The 19,190-nt window shown below is 44.1% G+C and overlaps 1 protein-coding gene across 3 annotated transcripts in view; it reads left to right on the top strand.

The window, feature by feature from the left end:
* pex5lb (peroxisomal biogenesis factor 5-like b) overlaps window positions 1–18,810 on the top strand; it is a 36,084-nt gene extending 17,274 nt beyond the window's left edge. For 2 of the 3 annotated variants that reach the window (XM_069719285.1, XM_069719287.1), the window contains 12 exons: window positions 1,803–1,923; window positions 5,991–6,233; window positions 7,581–7,701; window positions 8,397–8,484; window positions 9,044–9,142; window positions 11,530–11,649; window positions 12,851–12,997; window positions 14,652–14,722; window positions 14,969–15,181; window positions 15,866–16,031; window positions 17,169–17,326; window positions 17,899–18,810. In XM_069719285.1, the coding sequence (XP_069575386.1) occupies window positions 1,803–1,923; window positions 5,991–6,233; window positions 7,581–7,701; window positions 8,397–8,484; window positions 9,044–9,142; window positions 11,530–11,649; window positions 12,851–12,997; window positions 14,652–14,722; window positions 14,969–15,181; window positions 15,866–16,031; window positions 17,169–17,326; window positions 17,899–18,097 (1,746 nt within the window). In that variant the 3' untranslated portion in view covers window positions 18,098–18,810. The remainder of the gene's footprint in view (window positions 1–1,802; window positions 1,924–5,990; window positions 6,234–7,580; window positions 7,702–8,396; window positions 8,485–9,043; window positions 9,143–11,529; window positions 11,650–12,850; window positions 12,998–14,651; window positions 14,723–14,968; window positions 15,182–15,865; window positions 16,032–17,168; window positions 17,327–17,898) is intronic. The other variant, XM_069719286.1, reaches the window with a different exon arrangement.
* Window positions 18,811–19,190: the final 380 nt, after the last annotated feature.

The raw sequence follows: 19,190 nt of genomic DNA, 5'->3' as shown, positions 1-19,190 counted from the left end.
ACTCCCAGTGATTTTTATTGGAGGATGAGTTGAATAACTGGTGGAGATGTTTGGACACCAGAACTTCCTCAGTGTTGTGTGAATATCGTTGTCGTTGTAGCAGCAGTCCTTCCTGGTCGCAGCGTCAAAAGCAGGTTTTCGGAGCAGCAGTTTGTTTGAACGAAACTCCCTTCAGGCTGTTCGTCAGACCTCTTCCTGTTTCAGCAGCGGCACTTCAGAGGAATTAAACATTTAAAGAGATTGTAACAGTGAAATCAGCAGCTGCTGTGAGCATGAATGGATTTCATCATTTAAATTTGTATCCTCGGCTGCCGTCTGAAAAGACTCCACGCAACCACCGAACGATTCTTCGGGTCTTAAAAGATACATGAAATGTCCCGAATCTGCTGCGGGTTTGATCCTCATTTAGAAAACATTTCATTATGTTCCGGACCCGTCGTCACGCCATCCTTTTATAATGCGACATGCATGTTTTCTTCTCTTTTTGCAGCTTCCATTAAAATGCAGCACAGAGTCTATAAAAAGTCTTCACCCTCCTCATCAGGGTTTGTTTTCTAACTGTCCAACTGAAGTGAGCGAAGAAGATTGGATTGAGATTCTGGACGTATTTATCAAACATCTCCTTTAATAAAGGTCCAAAATTACTGTTTGACTCCTGGGAATCATTTTTATTTTTGTTTTTCTTCACTATGGAAATAATCTGCAGTCCATTGGATGACCAGGAGCTGCTGACAGCTGTTTGGAGACATGTTAATGGGATTTATGCTTACAGTGGAATCCACTGCAACATTACAGATCCAGACTGCAATTTAGGATTCCTTTCATTATAGATTAATCCTAATTTACATTTTTGTATTAATTAAATGTAATACATTTTCCAGTTAACCACTTAGGATATAAAATGTAACAAGACAGTTAAAGAGTCCAGTCCAATATCCCTGCAGTCGAGGTGACATGCTCAGATGTCTCCATTGTTTTGACCTATAAACTGTATTTAAAAGTGGACGTAACGCGGAAGTGCCTTAAGCTGCAATACCACCGAAGGCCACTGGGGGTCGGCTCCAAGAAGCCACCGGCTACATCGACCTCCATTCAATTTCTCTCATAAAATACAAAGTCAAGACATTTTTTCCCACAAGTCGTTTCGGTGTCGTTAGCTAAACTCACTCCTTTTTATTAGTTTTCTGGCGGCTCATCTGAAAAATAATCCCGTCATTAATTCAATATTAGGCTTCAAAAATGTGTATGTTTGGGGGCGTCTGTTTGATGGACAGGCCTGTGGTGCAGTCAGGTTTCCGCTATAGGTGCATAGTGTCCTCCGGTTCCCAATCAGATCAAGTCAGATCCACCTCTAGCTCCTCCCGCAAATTATCCAAATATGGTCACTTTTGGCCTCCAACATAACAAAATGGGCGACGGCCAAAATCCAAACTCGAAGCTTCAGAACGGCAGTTTACAAACCGATAGGTGACATCACCGCTAACCGCTGTTTTTGTTTACAAATTCCTGAAACAATTAATGGATTATGAAATGAATGCAGATCATTTTTTTGTCGATTAATAACTTTCTTTTAAAGAAAACTTTACAGAAGTCGTCGAAACGTCCAACGAGGTGAACTTTCATCCGTGTCGATGTTACTCGGTAAAACAGAGAAGCCCACTGAGAGGAGTGAAGACCTTTATGTTTTCTGCATTGTAGCATTTTAGTTAACGGTCGTCATCATCATCATCTTCCTCCTCCACACTGATAGAGTCCGTGTGTCACATTCTGCTCTTCGGTCTAACGGGTGTTTGTGTCTCCAGCTGGTCGGGGAGCAGCAGGAGAGTCGGCCCCTGCTGAGTCCCTCCATCGACGACTTCCTGTCGGAGAGCCGCAGCGACGCCGCCTCCACCTCCGCCCGACCGCTCACTTCCAACACAGCAGGTAGACTCCCGCTAATTATCACCTCATCACCCCCTCTGTCACCGCCCCTTCCCACCCTCCACCCCCCTCCACCGCTCAGCAGGGATCTTTCTGCTGCTCATCGGCACCTTCATCCTCCTCCTCCTCCTCCTCCTCCTCATGCTGCTCCCCCTCGGTCCTCTAAAGCTGACGAGGCGTAAACCAATCGGGCCGGCAGATGTTTTTTTTTTTTTTTTTTTTTTATACGAGGGTGGATCAAAAAGTACGGAGACCCCTGTTGCACGTGAAGCGAACGCAGCACCACGATGAAGCTGTAACCTTCGACGAGGAAGCGTTCCAAGTTAACAAACATCAGCGGCCGAGTTCCACATCGTTTATGTGACCGCCGTCACACCGTTCGCGTGGCATTCGGGTTTCAATAAGGGCAAACGTCACCGTCCAAGAAAAGGCGCGTCAGGTCAGGAGCAACCAGGTGGATTTTCTTTGACATTCGCAGGGTTGTGCACCAAAGAATTCGCCCTCCACAGTCACACCGTCAACACCGAGTTCTGCTGGGAACCTTCTGAGGCGTCTGAGGGGGAAAACATTCAGGGTAAACCTCAAAAACGTAAAAAAATCTAACACAAAATTGCGCTTTCTGCTCAAGTTTCAGGTCCACAGTGAAATCCCAAATGTTCACGCAACAGTGGTCAATAAATACGTGTGCTGATGTCGGTCAAGAGACGTAACTTGTAATATTTACTCATGTAAAGTTATTCTTTCTCCATGTGCATCACCGTGCTGGAACAGAAGGTCTTTGATTGCACCTTGTACATTAGAAACAAGGTAATAAAATGATTGATTATTTGACACGGTTCAAGTGAAGTTAAAAGTTTTGGCTCAAGTGGTTCAGTCCACACGTCCCCTCAAAGCAGCAGATATATCAGAGGAGGTTTATAATCCCTCCGGCCCAGTTCTGGATCTGCTTCTTAAAAGCGTCTCATTTTACTGCTGATCAACAGAATCTTTTCTCTTTTTTTTTTTTTTATATCTGCTCCGTCGGTCATTTGAGAGATTTTAGCATCGCGTTTCGCTCGTGATCAAAGTGTCCGATCCCTCCTGAACGCTGTTTATCAAACAACTTTTGCAGTTGAAAAAAAAAAAAAAATGTCCTTAAATAAATCAAAGAGCAGCTGTTTCATCTGTAAATGTTCAAACTGCACGGTCATTTTGTTTTTGATGTCATCTGCTGAAACTTTTCCATCACGTCTCATCTCATTTGTTCCAGCACATGAAAAACAAACAAACAATCTTTTCACAAACATAATATACATCATCATATACCTTCAGATTTCCTCTGTATGTCATCTCTCCGTATACGATCCACTTTTTAACAAAGTTTTGAAATGAAAATGCATTCATGTGGATGCAGTCTTGAATTGAAATATGAGGACGCGGCTGTAAGACAGATTTTAGCTGTGATTATTACTGATGAAGAGGAAGAGAAGGAGGTGAAACATTTCTCACAAACACTACAGGCTGGATTAAAACCAGGCAAGCGCCCTTAAAGTAATCAGTTCTACGGATAGAGATCAGATGGAACTTCATTTTCAACATACTGGACTCGAACGTTACGGAGAGGAAATCGGAGGTGAACACGTTTAAAGTCTTAAGTTTGGTTAAACTCCAGTTTAAACTCACCTGTAGCCCTCCTCGTCCTCCTCGTCCTCCTTCTTCTCCCCTCTCTCTCTCTGGCTTTTTAACTTCCCGTCTCCTCCTCCGTTTCACTGTTTTCTCCCAAACCTCCTCGGTTCTCCTTCCCGTCCTCCTCTAACTTTCCGTCCTTGGCCGTCATCCTTCCTCCTCTCGCGTTCCATCTGTCACCTCCGACTCAGCAGGTACACCAGCCATTAATTAACACCTCTGACCTCCTCTGTCCTCCTGTCGGCTCCGTCCTCCTCCTCACATTCATTACCTGCATTTAAACCAACGGGGCCGTTCTGATCCTTGTTTCTGTATTTACATAAATGAGAAAAACTGTCCACACGTCAGGAAGTGCAAGGGAGACGGAAACTGGAGCCCGCGGCTGAAATTTCACCTGCTCAGGGGTCGCGAACTGGATCAAACTGTGAGATTAAAGACGCTTAAAGGTCACTGTGAACGACAGCGGTTCTAGGCCAAGTGTCACGTCAAACACGGTGACCAGTTATTGTGTTGTTGTTGTTTGTTTTGGTGAGTAGCTGTTTTAGTTTTCTTTAAGTTCAGATACAAGACAAAACAAAAAGGACATAGTTATTTGTGTTATTGATCACAGAGCTCTGATATAAATATCAGGCCCGACTGATGACGCAATGGGGCAAAAATATCTGCAATAGGAATCCGTTGTGAAAGTCCAGTGTAAAACTTCGATACAGTAATTCAATTCAGTTAGATTTATACAGCACCACATCACAACGCAGGTTATTTCAAGGCACTTAACACGTTTAAGTCCTTACAGCAGAAAACATTATACAGAGAAACCCAACAATTCAACAATTCCCACGTAAGCTAGGAGGGAAAAAAAAAAAAAACTTTCAATAGAGTGAAGGAAAAAATTCCCTTTGAACAAGAAGAAACTTCCAACAGAACCAGAGGTGGGCGGAGCCATCTGCCTCGACCGGTTGGGGTTGAGGGGAGAGCAGAGAGAGAAAAGAACAGCATAGAGATCCGGCTCAACACTACAGAACCAAATGTTTCAACATTCATCAAATTCCTTATTAAATAATGGACCTTTTGCCACATGCAGCGTTGTGCATGAGCAGCTGTTCACTGCATCAAAAAAAAGGCTGTTCCAGTAACAAAAATGTGGAGCCAGATAAATTACTAAATATACTACAGTAGGTATCGAAACCTAATAAAACAAACCAGATTAAAAAAAAAAAAAATCCTGGACAGTCGGGCAGGTCGGTGTTCCTGAGAGTTGTTGAGGATACAGAATGAAAGAGAAGTGCTGCGTGTTCAAGAGTCAGAGTCGTCTGCCCGACTTCTGCCGCCTGAGCACTTTTTTTTCCGGGGTGACCGGCGTCCCTGGAGACCCCCCGAGAGCGCTGACCGGACACGCAGCCTGGTGTGGACGTCCTGAAGGCTGAGAGGGTGAAGCTGCGGTGATTTCTGCTCCTGCACAGAGCAGCTTTCACTCCAGGCAGCGGTGCGACCCGCTGAGGATGTGAGGAAGGTCTCCAGGATGCTGGCGCAGTTTGAAGTTCCTGAGCTGCCAGGTTTCACTGATTACTCTGTGTGTGTGTGTGTGTGTGTGTGTGTGTGTGTGTGTGTGTGTGTGTGTGTGTGTGTGTGTGTGTGTGTGTGTGTGTAACACTTAGAGTCCTTGTCATGTTGAAGCTGCTCCCCCTCCGAACGGGGCCCAGCTGATACTGAGGGAGGTGCAGTCCCTTTGTCGGCCCCCGACACATTAATCAATAATCTGTTAATTGTTCAAAATCGTACGACACAAAATGTTTGCTCCTTTTAATAACGGTGTTGACTGACCCACTAAATCATAGATAGACAGACAGATAGATAGATAGATAGATAGATGGATAGATAGATATGTCAGTTAATGGGTTGGTTGGTTGGTTAATTGATTTGTTGGTTATTTCAGTGGTTGGTTGGTTGGTTGGTTGGTTGGTTGGGTAGTCAGCTAATGGGTTGGTCAGTTAGTTGGATAATTTGGTGGTTCATTAGTCAGGTAGTCAATAAATTGAATTGGTTAGATAGTCAATTAGGTGGTCGGTTGGTTGGTTGCTTGGTCGGGTTGTTGGTCGATCGGTCAGTCGGTCGGTCGGTCGGTTGGTTGGTTCAGTATGAAACTGAGTGTAAACACTGTTATTGAATGATTGTTTGTAAACCTGTTATTCAGACTGATGTAATCCCAAAATCGAAGCCATCTTTTCTCAAATGGAGGAGAAATCTGGATTTTGGGGTTTAAAAAAGTCAAATTTATAGTTCAGGTTCAGTTTATCGTGGATTGCTTGTCTGCCACAGACACACCGAACCGTAACCTGTTGGACTGAATGCTGAGTTGTTGTTGTTGTTGTTGTGAGATGTTGACTGTCCGTCCTGTCGTCCTGCAGTTCTGTCCACAGCTCTCGACCTGGTGGACCTCAGCGAGCCGGGGGAGAGCAGCGGGGGCAGCACTGCTGGCAGCAATGGGAGCGTCAGCAACAAGGACCGGAGGAGGAGTCCTCTGAGGAGGAAGGGCAGCTCGAAGAGTCCTCGACGCCGAGTGAGACCCGATGAGACGGAGCTGATCCAGGTGGAGGTGGAGCGCCTGCCCGCCAGTCCCAGAACACCCGAGAGGATCTCACTGGACTCGGGTAACTCAGACGAAACCAGGACATGGGGAACAGCCAACAACAAATAATTAACATATTCATTTTCATTACATTACTGTCAACAGAGGAGCATCTCTCCCAGGATGTGTGCTGCTTCTTAATGAGTCGGCAGAAAACTGGAAAAAAACATCAAACCTAAAATCTTCTGTATCAAACTGTGTTCAAGTCCTCAGATTAGATGTTATTTTACTTAGCAAAGGTCTCTATATACACCAATGTATTGATCACTTTGACAAAGTTTAAGTGTATTTTTAGATTTTTTGAAAACATGAATTAATATCAAACTTCGATCCATCAGGTGAAGTCAGTCACGACTCTGGCAGGATCACGTTGGAGAAAACGGCTTTATCATTACTTTATTTTTACAGCACTTTTCATGCAAGTTAGTGCAGTTTAAAGTGCTGAAAAGATGATTGACGGACAGGTGTAGACTCAAAAAAAAAAAAAAAAAAAAAAAATGTACAGGAAAAAAATAATGAAAACAATATTTAAAAATTTGAAACACCATTTGATATCAGCTCAGCTACAGCTGCTTTCCAGCTGATTAAACTTTCAGTGTGATATTTGTTTTTATCGTTCACGCCAACAAAATCAGTCACTTCAAGTAAAAACAGCATGTTTGATGTCTCAGTGCTGCCATCAAAATAAAAGCTACGTTACAGATATAAAAAAAAGTCTATAAATACTTTGTCCGGGCCGTCGTCGTGGTGTTCGGTCATCGGAAACAACCTGGAGAAACAGCCTCGTTGTGTTTTTAGCCGCCTCTCGTCGCTCATTTCGTTAAAAGCTTTGAACTCAGTGAGTCCTGAGTAAAAAAAAAAAAACCAGTGGAAGTGCACTTTAATCTGAGCTTTTACTGTGATGAGGATTCAACTTCCTGTTGCACCTGTGTCATCCTTTCACGCTCCCATTCAGGCAGCTGAAGTCTCACAGGTTATATCTTTAAAAAAAAAAAAAAACGTGTCATCACAAAAACAAGACAGAGTCATTTTGTTTTTTTTCAGTTATACATAAAATAGACATGAATCCTTCTTTCATGAATCTTCCTTTTCTTTCGAATCAATATGAATAAAACCGACAGGTTGGAAACAAGTGAGACAAAGTTATCGGAGAGTCATCTGACCCAAACTGCTTCGGCTTCCACCGCCGTATTTTATTTGAATTTCATTTTAACGTCCAGTTTTATATTTGATAACGTCTCTGTTTTTCCTGATCTGCTCCGGTTTGCTGTTGAGCTCCGTTCTGATTTTTTTTTTTTTAAAACACCTGAAACTGTCAGAAGAAGAAAGAGTTGTTAGATCTGAAGTGTCCCGTGTTGTCCTGTTGCAGTCAGTCTGTCGTCTCCTCTGGACAAATGGGACGAGGTGAACCTGGAGTCGGAGGACGCAGGACGCAGGAAGAGATATGAGAAGAGGTGCACCTCCCATCACTCGTCCAGTGAACTGCTGTGGTAACTTCTTCTTCTGCTTTCTCTGAGCTGCAGTCGGACAGATTCCCCGCCGAGCAGATAAATAAACAAACTTCTAATTTAACCAAAATTAAAGTCCCTGTTCTACAAATGTAGCTCAAAGAAACGCTCACAAATGTGCGAAAGCTAAATAGCAAAGTTTTTCTTATTAGCGTATCAGTGATGTGGAGTTTGCTTTTTCAATTTTCTTTTAAATGTGATGTTTTCAAGAAGTCATGCTGACAGTAATTTTTTTTTTTTTATCCCAGATGAGAAAAGTGTTTCTGAGCTGTAGTGAGTCTCACAGATGATTCAGATAAAGTGAGGACGACGCAGAAACGATCAGGATTAGAAAAATACCCAGAAAAGAATTTGTAAAAAAAAAAATAATAATAAAAAAATACCCAAAGAAACAGAATGTGAAAAAATGCTGTCGTGGACGTTTCTTCAAAGAAACGGTGTTCGGATAGTGTCCGAGTCGGGAAATGTCCTGATCCTGTTCCTGCTCCTCAGAGGATGGACCCTCTCAGATTCGACTGACTCGACAAACTTGTTGCTGCAGCGCCACCTTTAGGACAGATGAAGCATCATCACGTAGTTCGGTCTCTGGCTGCAATGAGCCCTGCAGCCTGTAGGTGGCACTAGCGGGATGTTTGTATATTATTAACGGTGTCGTGTTCCTCTGGTTTCTTCTTCAGGTCTGCAGAGTTTAAAACTGATCCGCTAACGAAGAACTCCTTCGACATCCACAGCTTCGATGATCTCGACTGCATATCTTCAACGCAGGTTAGCTGCTGTCTCACACACACACACACACACACACACACACACACACACACACACACACACACACACACACACACACACACACACACACACACACACAGGACTCTGAAGCTCTTTGGTTTAAACTTCATGACGATGCATTTCTGAGGTTTAATTTTCCTTTGAAGCAGAAAGTAAAATACATCTTTTAATCCTTCAGTTTATCTGAAAATTTACAAATCCTCATAATAGTTGATTCCGTGTTTTTATTGGCGATGACACGAACAGAAAGCTGCAAAGAAACTAATGAATGTGTCGGCGTGTAGTTCAAGGAGCCTGGGATAAAGGAGTGTTCTCTGCAGACACTCTGTTGGTGAGGTCAGGAGTTTTATGTCTTTAGATTGCAGCTTTGACTTTGTTCACAAGTTTTTTGACATTGTTTTTACTCTCACAGTGACGGCTGCTGGCTGACCTTTCTCTGTGTGTGTGTGTGTGTGTGTGTGTGTGTGTGTGTGTGTGTGTGTGTGTGTGTGTGTGTGTGTGTGTGTGTGTGTGTGTGTGTGTGTGTGTGTGTGTTCAGGACTGCGGGGCGTCCAGACAGCGCAGACGGACTCGTTCTCTCTTGGCCAGAAACGAGTCTCTGGAGGACGAATTTGTCAGAGCGAAGGCTGCTGTCGAGGTACACGCCGCCACAAAATGTCGTCTTTCCAGAAAAGTGTCATCGCTTTTCCGGAAAAAAAGAAAAAAAGTTCTCACTTTTCCACACAGAGAAGTTCGAACACAGAAGTGTCCTCTCATCCACCCGTTTTTTCCTGTGATCTGGCCGACGGTAATAAAACGTTTCGAGTTGCTCGTCCGGCGGCTCCGTGTTGTCCGACGCTTTTGCTGATGTCCAGAAACGGATCTCTTGCTTTCCCGCCGCCGGAGTCGACTTTCTGTTTCGGCGGCGGTTCGGACGAATGGCGCTGCACTCGGATCATCTTACTGCGGGATGAAAGCGGGCGGGCCGACAGACTCGGGATCAGCTTTCGTATCTGATCCTGAACACGTGACGTTACCAGCGGAGCGTCCTCGGCTCACCGGCAGCTCTTCGTTTCTTTGAGGAGCCGCTGAAGGGAGCGTTATTGTGCTCACGCGTGATCACGGCACAAACTCGCCAGAAGGGCGGTTTTACAGCTTTACTGGAAATCTGGAATTTGAAAATCAAATGTCTAAAGCAGGAATTTTGTATTTTTACGTTTAATATGTCTCTGAAGGTTTTGGGGATTTTTCAGGAAGTTTTGGAAAGTTTCAGGAGGTTTCAGCAAATAACAGGAGGTTTGAGGTTTTAGGAGGTCTCCAGATGTTTCAGGAGGTTTCAAGAGCTTTTAGATTTTAGGGTGTTTCCAGGAGGTTTCGGCTTTGGGACGTTTTCGGGAGGTTTCAGGAGGTTTTAGTTTCTGAAGGTTTCAAGATGTTTCATAATGGAGATATCAAAATGTTTTAGGAGATTTCAGGTTTCAGGAGTTTTACGCGGTTTTCAAAAGGTTTTCGAGATGTTTCAGGAGGTTTCAGAAGTTACGAGATATCAGAATGTTTTCGGGTGTTTCAAGAGCCTTCAAGAGGTTTTAGATTTCAGATTTCAGGAGGTTTCAAGAGGTTTCACTTTTCAGGAAGTTCCGGAAGGTTTAGGGATGTTTCAGAAGGTTTTATAAGTTTTCGGGATTTCAGGACGTTTCAGGAGGTTTCGTTTCAGGAGGTTTCAGTTTTCAGGACATTTCAGATTTCAGGCTGATGATGCTCCGTATGATGCGGTTCAGTGGCAGTCTGGCGGCGGTGAAGCGATCGTCTAACCGCCCGGTGATTGAAGTGCAGATTTTCTCTGTCACATATTTAATTCGAGGCCCTCATGCCGGTGAGTTCTCGCTCTCCTCTTCAATCCCATCGGCTCGTCGCCAGCCAACCAATCGCGGCGTCTCCTCTGATTGACGAGCCGCTGATTAAAAGCTCTTCCTCATCACGGCTGACTGTTTCTGAATTTAGCTGCGTGTGTTTTAATCCGAGGAGGTCAGCGCGGTGTGACGCTCGAACGGCAGACCTGAAATACGAACACGACTTTGTGATTTTATCACAGCATCCTATTTGTTTTGCAGAAGCGGCGAGCTGGTTATTATTAAAGCTGCAGTGAATAATCAACTAAAAACAGACACCCGGCCTTTGATGGCTCTGTTGGGGTCGGTTTGCCGGTATTTTCGTGGGTTGGTAGTTCAGCCTGGTTTCACTTCTCTCGGGTCAGAGTTTTAACGTCCGTTTGGATCTTTAAGCTTCGTCCGTTTCTTCCGTGTTGATGCTGAAACTCAATGACCGTCTTTCCTGCCTTAGTTTTGCTTCGCGCTAAGAGCTCGTCCGTCAGCGTCCGCCGGTTTGCTTCTTCTCCTGAAGGTGATTGGCTCCGACAGCCTCGAGCCGGCCGCGCTCCAACAAACAGCGGTATGGATTTTAGAGGAAGCAGCCGGAGAACGTGACTCTGAGCCGAGAGCTGGACGTCTCTGTTTGTGGAGGAGGTGAAGAGAGCGTTCGTTCCTGCTGCTGCTGAGATTTTAATGATTCACGCAGAGTCCTGATCCACTATTTATACTGCTGCTGCTGCTGCTGCTGCATAATGCCGTCTGAGCTCAGAGACACTTTGAAAAACAAAGACTCTGACAGCTGAATGACTAATTTATTGAAACAGACCACCTTCATACTCAGTGTTACAGAGTGAAACTTTCCTAAAATATCTGATAAAAAAAAAAAAAAAAAAACAGGAAGTTAATTACAACTCCCAAGATGCATTTCAGCAAGAGACATCAAATCAAGAGAGCTCCACATTGAAGGTAAACATCACCCTGAAACACTGTGGAGTTTAAAGACGAGGCCAATTACCAGGCGGAGAGGCTCCAGTGAAAGACGCTGTCCAGGTGCATTATGGGAAGTGTAGGAAATGTGATGTCTTCGGACTAAATGTGAGGATATCTGCACTCAGCTGTTCAGATTGGGTTTTGTAATGTATGTGGTTTGTCCGTGCGTGTGTGTTACACGTTACAGTCGGACACAGAGTTCTGGGATAAGATGCAGGCTGAGTGGGAGGAACTCGCTCGCAGGAACTGGCTGGAGGAGTCCGAGGATCAGCGGCCGAACCCGCCCACCGTCCCACCTGCGGAGAAGGTGAGCGAGTTCAACACGAGCAGTCTCAGAAGTTTTCGATCGCACCTCGTAGACTTCTGCACGGGCATAAAGCCGAGACCTGAACCGGGCCCCAACCCGACTGCTTCTGCTGAGTCTGACAGCTGTGATCTAATTATTTCAGAGATTGATGCAGCTGTGGAGAAACATAACAAATTCTCTCGCGTAAAAATAGGTCATCTGACAACAACAGAAAAACACAAAAAAAGGGGAACTCCCTCCTACTTTTCTTAAAACTGTGGAATAATTCCTGCGTTCTGAAAAGGCCTCGTGTTTTAGACGATGTGTTGATGAGATTACTCGGTATTAAGGAAATCAAAGTCCCTGTTAACGTTTCACTCTACTCTCTGTCATTAAAAATGTTTCCCCAGCCTCCACTGCTCTCTCGTCAAAGGAGGCAGTTATTAATAATGACAGATTATCACTCAGATGGATGTTTTGTCAGCATTAATCTGTCGCATTAATCCTCTGGACTGACATCACCCGTGGGCGCCTCGGTAATCCTGCGCCGTAATTCTTCCTTCGCTCAGGTGTTACATCACCGCGACGACGCCACTCTGATGTCGACACGCTATCGAACATCTGCTCACACACATAGAACAGATCGCACATCAACTTCCTGAGGTCTCTTCTTCATTTATTCAGAGTTTTGATTCAGATTTTAAAAACTCTTTCAGGGTTTGAAATAAAGATTTCAAGTCAGAGGAAAGTTGCTATTTTTAGATTATTGTTGCTACCAGCGACAAAAAACAAAAAATTAGTACACTGATAAATAAATCTGCAAATAAAAATGGTCTCTAATAACAAAGGCCGGTTATTAAAAATGAGCAGTCATTCACCTGTGACAGAGAAACTCCACTTTTTAACAAATTCACTAATTAATATAAATTAGTTGGATTTTACTTTGCTGTTTTTTAATCATTGACAAACGGATGTCGAAGAAACTCAACACTTCCTGCAGAAGTTTCACAATAAAAGCTTGCATTCCAAGTCAAAGTTTTGTCATCGTTAGTTTCATGGCGTATTGGAAGCCCATGAATGTCGAATGAAAGAAGCCCGAGGATGGATCCCTGAGGAACGCCACTTATCAGTTACATCCACCAGAAACCTAAAACAACCATCCTGATAAGATGCCGTTCCGGTCTGATGTCTGAGGTTTTAAAAGGTCCATTTCTCTCTGCAGGGAAGTTACTACTTCAATGCCAACAACCCGTACAAAGACTGGCCCAGCGCCTTCGCCGAGGCTCAGGAGAAAGGCCGAGAGGGAGACCTGAACGCTGCCGTCCTGCTGCTGGAGGCGGCCATCTTACAGGACCCGCAGGACTCAGAGGTGACACGTTACACCCAGCTGTATGTCAGACACGTCTGCCGCAGAAAATAATCTCAGAATGATGATTAAATCGGACCTTCAGATCAGGCAGAGGGAAAAAAATTAAAACCCGACTGGAAATATTATTCGGGCAATATTAAACCATCGATTGTATATAAAAGTAGCTTGCGGGTCTGAAAAGAGCAGTACCACTGAGGGCCACTTGACGTTGGTTCCAAAAAAAACAACTCCATCTCCAGAGACTCCCATTCAACTTCTCCTGTGAAATACAAAGGCAAGAAATTGTTTCCACAAGTCATAATGGTGTCATTAGCTAAAATTACTCTTGTTAGTTTTCTAGGCGGTCCATCTGAAAATCATCCCCATATTAATTAGATATTAGGCCTCCAAAATTGGTGTGTTTGGGGGGTGAGTGTGTTTGATTGACAGGCCTGTGGTGCAGTCCAGTTTACGGGTTGAGTGTGCTCGAGTCAGATCTAACGCTCGTTCCTCCCCAACTTGTCCAAATATGGTCACTTCTGCCTCATAAGCAGCAGGATGGCGACAGCTGAAGTACAGAACTCGAGGCCTGAAAACAGCATTTCACAAACCAACGGGTGACGCTTCGTTTCTGACTGCAGGTTTGACATTTGTCCGCTGGGAGTTCAAAGGAGTGACTGGTTGTCCCGATATTCCTGAGGTCTCTGCACGAGTTACTTCTGGCAGCATTTGATACGAGATCGACCATCAGCAACGTTTCTGTCGGTGTAGTTTTAAACCGGCCGTGTGGCACAGCCGTGTTTTAAACCCTGTTTCCACAGATCTTCAAAAGGTCTTGAATTTTTAAACGTTCCTACCATAAAATGTCTTTTTTAGTATGAAAGGTCGTAAATGTTGAATCAATGAACTGGCACTGACTCACAGGATTTCACATCACGTGTTTAAATATTAAATCAGCTTCTCGTCTCGGCTCAGTTCTCAGACCGTCGCCTCCTCTGCTGAGGCGATAACCACAGCACAGGCGGCGCGTTTTCAGGTTGTCCGTCCAGTTCTTGTGAACGCGATATCTCGGCAGCACTTTGATGGAAGTCCTTCAAATTTGGCACAAACATTCACTTCGTCCCAAAGATGAACTGATTCGATTTTGGGAGTCAGAGGTCACTGTGACCTCGTGTCCTCCCCATTCTTGTAAACGCAATACCATAACTCAGGAGCAGAAGGGGAGATTGTGACCAATATTTCACAATTGGTCAGATACAGACACTAATCTCAGGTGCTGATTGTACAGATCTTCTGTGCTGTCGGGTTGAAAATGTGTGTGAAGCATTCATGTTTTACATTTTATAGCTTCTCTGCAGCAACATCCATATCTGAAGCTTCGTCTACTGTCATGGCTACAACTTTTATCCTAGTCAACTTTATTGGCCAATTCTTTCAAAATCCTTACTACATATATGAGTCGGGACAGAACTGTAACCTGACTGGTTGGTGGAGGCAGACAACCATGAGGGGAGGATTTTAGCTTTTGCATGTGTTTGTTGTATGGAGGAAAAATATCATTTTGATTTTAAACATGCATCCCAGTGCTGATGTGGGTTTGTTGTTCTGGAGATGGTTCAAATTTTCTTTTTGAAGTTCTGAAGCATTACATTTCTTCTCCTTCGTGGGTTTTCAGGCTTGGCAGGTTCTGGGGATGACTCAGGCTGAGAATGAGAACGAGCAGGCTGCCATCGTGTCACTGCAGAGGTCAGATGGCTGTTTCATGGCTCTTATGTATCCAGCAGCGCTGCACAGACTTTGCAGTTAAATTATTATTGGAGTTTGTTGTAATTAGAAAAAAAAAAAAAACGTCTTCATTATGTCAGAAACTGCTGAATTTATGAATGTCAGACAACATTTCTAACTTCATGTGTTCACCTCCTAAAGAGATTCAAGGTTAATAATTCACTGACATGTTAAAGGTAAACACTGACGTGCTTTGACCCGCCGCAGGTGTCTGGAGCTCCGCCCCAACAACCTGCCGGCTCTCATGGCGCTCGCCGTCAGCTTCACGAACAGCGGCATGCAGCGGGAGGCCTGCGACGCGCTGCGACGCTGGATCAGCCACAACCCCCGATACAGGCACATGGTCCAGGACAGCAGGAGCCCGCTACGGGGCTCCCCGGCCACACCGCACAGGGGCCCCCTCACCTCCAGACCGGGAAGGTAAAAAAAAAATAACTGAGCAAACCAGAACTGTCTACTGGATTTCTGAAGCGTCCCGGAGGTTCGAGGAGTCTGTGGTCCAAATGCACTCAGCAAAAAATATAAACATAACACTTTTGTTTTCGCTGCCAGTTTTCATGAGTCGACGTAAAAGATCAAAGACTTTTATCTACGCACACAAAAGATTTTGTTTTCTTAAAAAAAAAAAAAAAAACTTCACAAATTCTGTCGTACTCATAAAAAATAGGAGCAAAAAAAACCCAAAATTTCTGTTTATATTTTTGTTGAGTGTACTTCAGTACCCATTAATCTCAGTGGCCGTTGCTATGGAGACGCCTCCACCCTGAGCTGTAACATTAGAGACTATAGTCAGAATATTTGATTTAAATATCTGAATTTCTCCACGAATCAGATCTAAAAAAATCTCCTGAACCGGAAAATTCTGTGATTGGATGATACTCACAGCAGTGACTTCTGGGATGTGTAGTTGACTTTTCTTAATTTGAACTGAGGGTCTCCTCAGTCCTCTTTTTAAATGGATCAACTTGTTTGATCATTCAAAGTAGACAAAACTCAATGTTTCGTTAAAGGACCAGTTCAATGTTTTTATGTGTCTTTTTCGATGTGTGTGTGTGTGTGTGTGTGCGTGTGTGTGTGTGTGTGTGTGTGTGTGTGTGTGTGCAGGTCAGAGCTGCAGGACGTGTTGCTTCTCTTCCAGGAAGCGGCCATGTTGAATCTGGATTGTGTGGATCCGGATCTGCAGACCGGACTGGGAGTCCTCTTCAACCTGAGCTCAGACTTCAACAAGGCGGTGGAAGCTTTCAGTGCAGCGCTGTCCGTCAGACCACAGGTAACACACACACACACACGCACACATATCGAAACACACAATCTAAGTTTCTCTACTGAGATTTTGATGCTTCTCTTTGATCCACTTGATAGCAAACTGAATGTTGTCACGTCGATCTTCTGGAGTTTTTGGTATCACGAAGACAAAACAATTAAAAAGAACTGATAGATTTATCAATAATAAAACTAATATTTGTTAGTAAAAAAAAATATGTTAAAGGAACAATAGTATTTTTACAAGGGTGTACTTGTGCAGCTCTGTTCTTCTAGCACCGGTCATGTGAGGGTTAAAATCCCGACAAAGAACTTCAGGAGTACAAAATGTGATTTATTTATTTTTTTCTCTGATGATGTGATGCTTTCCTCGAACAACCAATCGAAACGCTTCTTATACGTACTAAGCTCCTGGAAACATGTGGTCATCTGTCAGGATAAAGGATTAATATTTCTATAACACAGATTCTTTCAATTCATTTATACAATCTAAAGGAATTCTACAACACATCAATTTATTTGCAGATTTTAAGATTTATTAAATATTTGTTTGAGATTGATAATCACTAAAGATTTCTCTAAACTCTCTCTAAAAAAAACCCAATTACAAACACTAAAACTGAGACGCATCAAACCAGAAGGCCACCTGGAGAACCAGACCTGCAAAGGCCAGTGGTGCATTTTTCTATGATGTGAACTTTACTGCCATCTACTGGATTTTAATATGTAGGACATTTAGTAGGCCAAATGCTCTATCTCAGGCAAGTGATGGGGAGAACCTCCAGGAAAGAACCAGTGGTCGACAAGCGACATGAATTAAAGACTTCAAAAGGCGCAACTGGACAAAAAAATAAAGACAATAGACAAAACTCAAATTGGTGAAAAAAAGTGTATCGGACATGACGTACAAAAAAAGTGTTTGACATAAAGATAATATTTGACATGGTTTCATGGTCCTGGACTGATACAAACACAACTAGAAACGAAATGAAGCAACATCACTTGAGAGGAAACGTGTCGATACTGGATACAGATGTTGGAGCTTCAGGTCTCCATGGTGCGCTGGATCAGCAGGCGGACGGTCTGCTGTTGGACCCGTTCGCCTTTGGACTATGATGTCATGATGATGTCTGTCCCTCTTCAGGACTACCTCCTGTGGAACCGCCTGGGAGCGACGCTGGCGAACGGAAACCGCAGCGAGGAGGCGGTGGAGGCGTACACCCGAGCTCTGGAACTGCAGCCCGGATTCATCCGCTCCAGATACAACCTGGGAATCAGCTGCATCAACCTGGGAGCTCACAGGTAACACGGTCGCTCACCTGTCTGACCTCTGACCTCTGACGTAAACAGGCGACAGACGGCTCGGCAGACGTGGAAACAGAAACTATAGTAACTGGAGATTCAAATTCTCTCATGAAATACAAAGTCAGTACATATTTTCCACAAGAAAATGACGTGCGGTTGCTAAAATCATTTCTTCTCATTAATTTCCTGGTGCTCCTTCTGAAAATAATCCCATAATTGATTAGATATTAGGCCTCAAAAAGCGGTATGATTGGGGGCGTGTCTGTTTGATTGACAAGCTTGTAGTGCAGTCAGGTTTTCCGCTGAAGGTGGGCGGGGCGTAGTGCCATCAAAGATCGAGCCAGATCCACCACTTGCTCCGACCTCATCCCATCCGAATATGGTCGCTTCTGGCTCCAAAAAAGCAAGATGGCGGCAGCCAAAATACCAAACTGGAGGCTTCAGAACCGCTCGTAGTAGAAAACATCTTCCTTTTGAAGGTCAGGTCAGGTCATATAGCATACTGGTGCAGTCTTGTAGTTCTTGCTCTTGACCCGGTCCTGGTTCTGGTTCTTGTCCCGGTCCTGCAGGGAGGCGGTCAGTAACTTCCTGACTGCTCTGAACCAGCAGAGGCGCAGTCAGCGCTGCAGCCACCAGCAGATGTCGGCCAACATCTGGGCCGCCCTGCGAATCGCCATCTCCATGATGGACCAACCCGAGCTGTTCCAGGCCGCCAACGTCGGGGACCTGGACCTGCTGATGAGGGCTTTCGACATGGCTGACGTCTGACTGCGCGTCCCGGTGGGTTTGGTTCAGAGGAAACACGAAGGCTGTCTCACGGAGGCAGCGACACCACAGATGGAGACACTGACCGTGAGAGATTTTTTTGGGGGGGTTTGAAACCAAAGACACGACGACGGCTGCTTGTGGCAGGAAGAAAAAAACAACAACTTCGCAATATAACAACACAACCCTTTAGCTTCGTAAGAACACTGTTTATAGCTCTGTAGTTTGAGCGCCGACGACGAGTTTGGAGCTTCGTTTGTTCAGAGCGCCTGCCGGTCCTTTTAAAAAGTCCTGAACCGGCTTATATTCACCTTTTAAAAATCAGGCCTGTCAAGCCATCGAATCGTCTCAACTATCAGATGAAAACGTCTTTATTTAAAGTGTCATTGTGTCAGATTGTAACCACACCTAGCAGGGCTGTCACCCTGGACTATATCACGGCAACAAGCTGAGTTTGAGTCGAACCGCCGGAGGAAACTTATCGTAAAGCTGCTGAGACCTCGTATATATTCAGTCATATTTCAGTATGAAGTCTCTGTTTTCTGTTTTAAAACTCGGCTCTTCCTCCCTGTTCACCTGCTGTCTCCATGAACTCAGTATCATGTTCATTTCAATGTCACGCATCATTATTTCCCAACCCACCTGCAGGTTTCACAGTTTTTAAAAACAATGACTTCAGGTTCCTTAAATAAAGGCTTTAATTTCATCTTCAGAAATCTTAAAATCAGAAGTCTCTTTCTTTCTTTCTTTTTTTTTTGTTATGAGTCTGAACAATAATTTAGTTCTTCAGTTCAAACTATTAAACCGTAAATCTTCACAGTTTTGCTCAAAAAAATGGTTGAAATGTTCTTTTGAATCTGTTTTCTGCTGTTTATCTAAGTCACGTGAATTCAACCAACCCGTCAGCTACGCATAACCAGCAGTTCAAGAAATATTCTTGTTTTCAAACTTCTTTAACAAAAACAAAACAACTTTATTTTTTCAGTGCACCTTCTATAGCACACCGTCAAATATTTACAATTTGTGAGCGTTGCCTCGAAAGTCTGAAACAATAAACAGTCGATGAAATCGCAAAATACAAATAAGAAAAAGACTC

This window comes from Brachyistius frenatus, unplaced genomic scaffold (assembly GCF_029030835.1).
Source record: "Brachyistius frenatus isolate BFR_SWC_R1_liver_20210118 unplaced genomic scaffold, ASM2903083v1 Contig_211, whole genome shotgun sequence".
NCBI classification, from domain to species: Eukaryota; Metazoa; Chordata; class Actinopteri; family Embiotocidae; genus Brachyistius; species Brachyistius frenatus.
The sequence above is the reverse complement of the archived record's forward strand: the minus strand, read 5'-3'. Positions and strand labels throughout refer to the sequence as shown.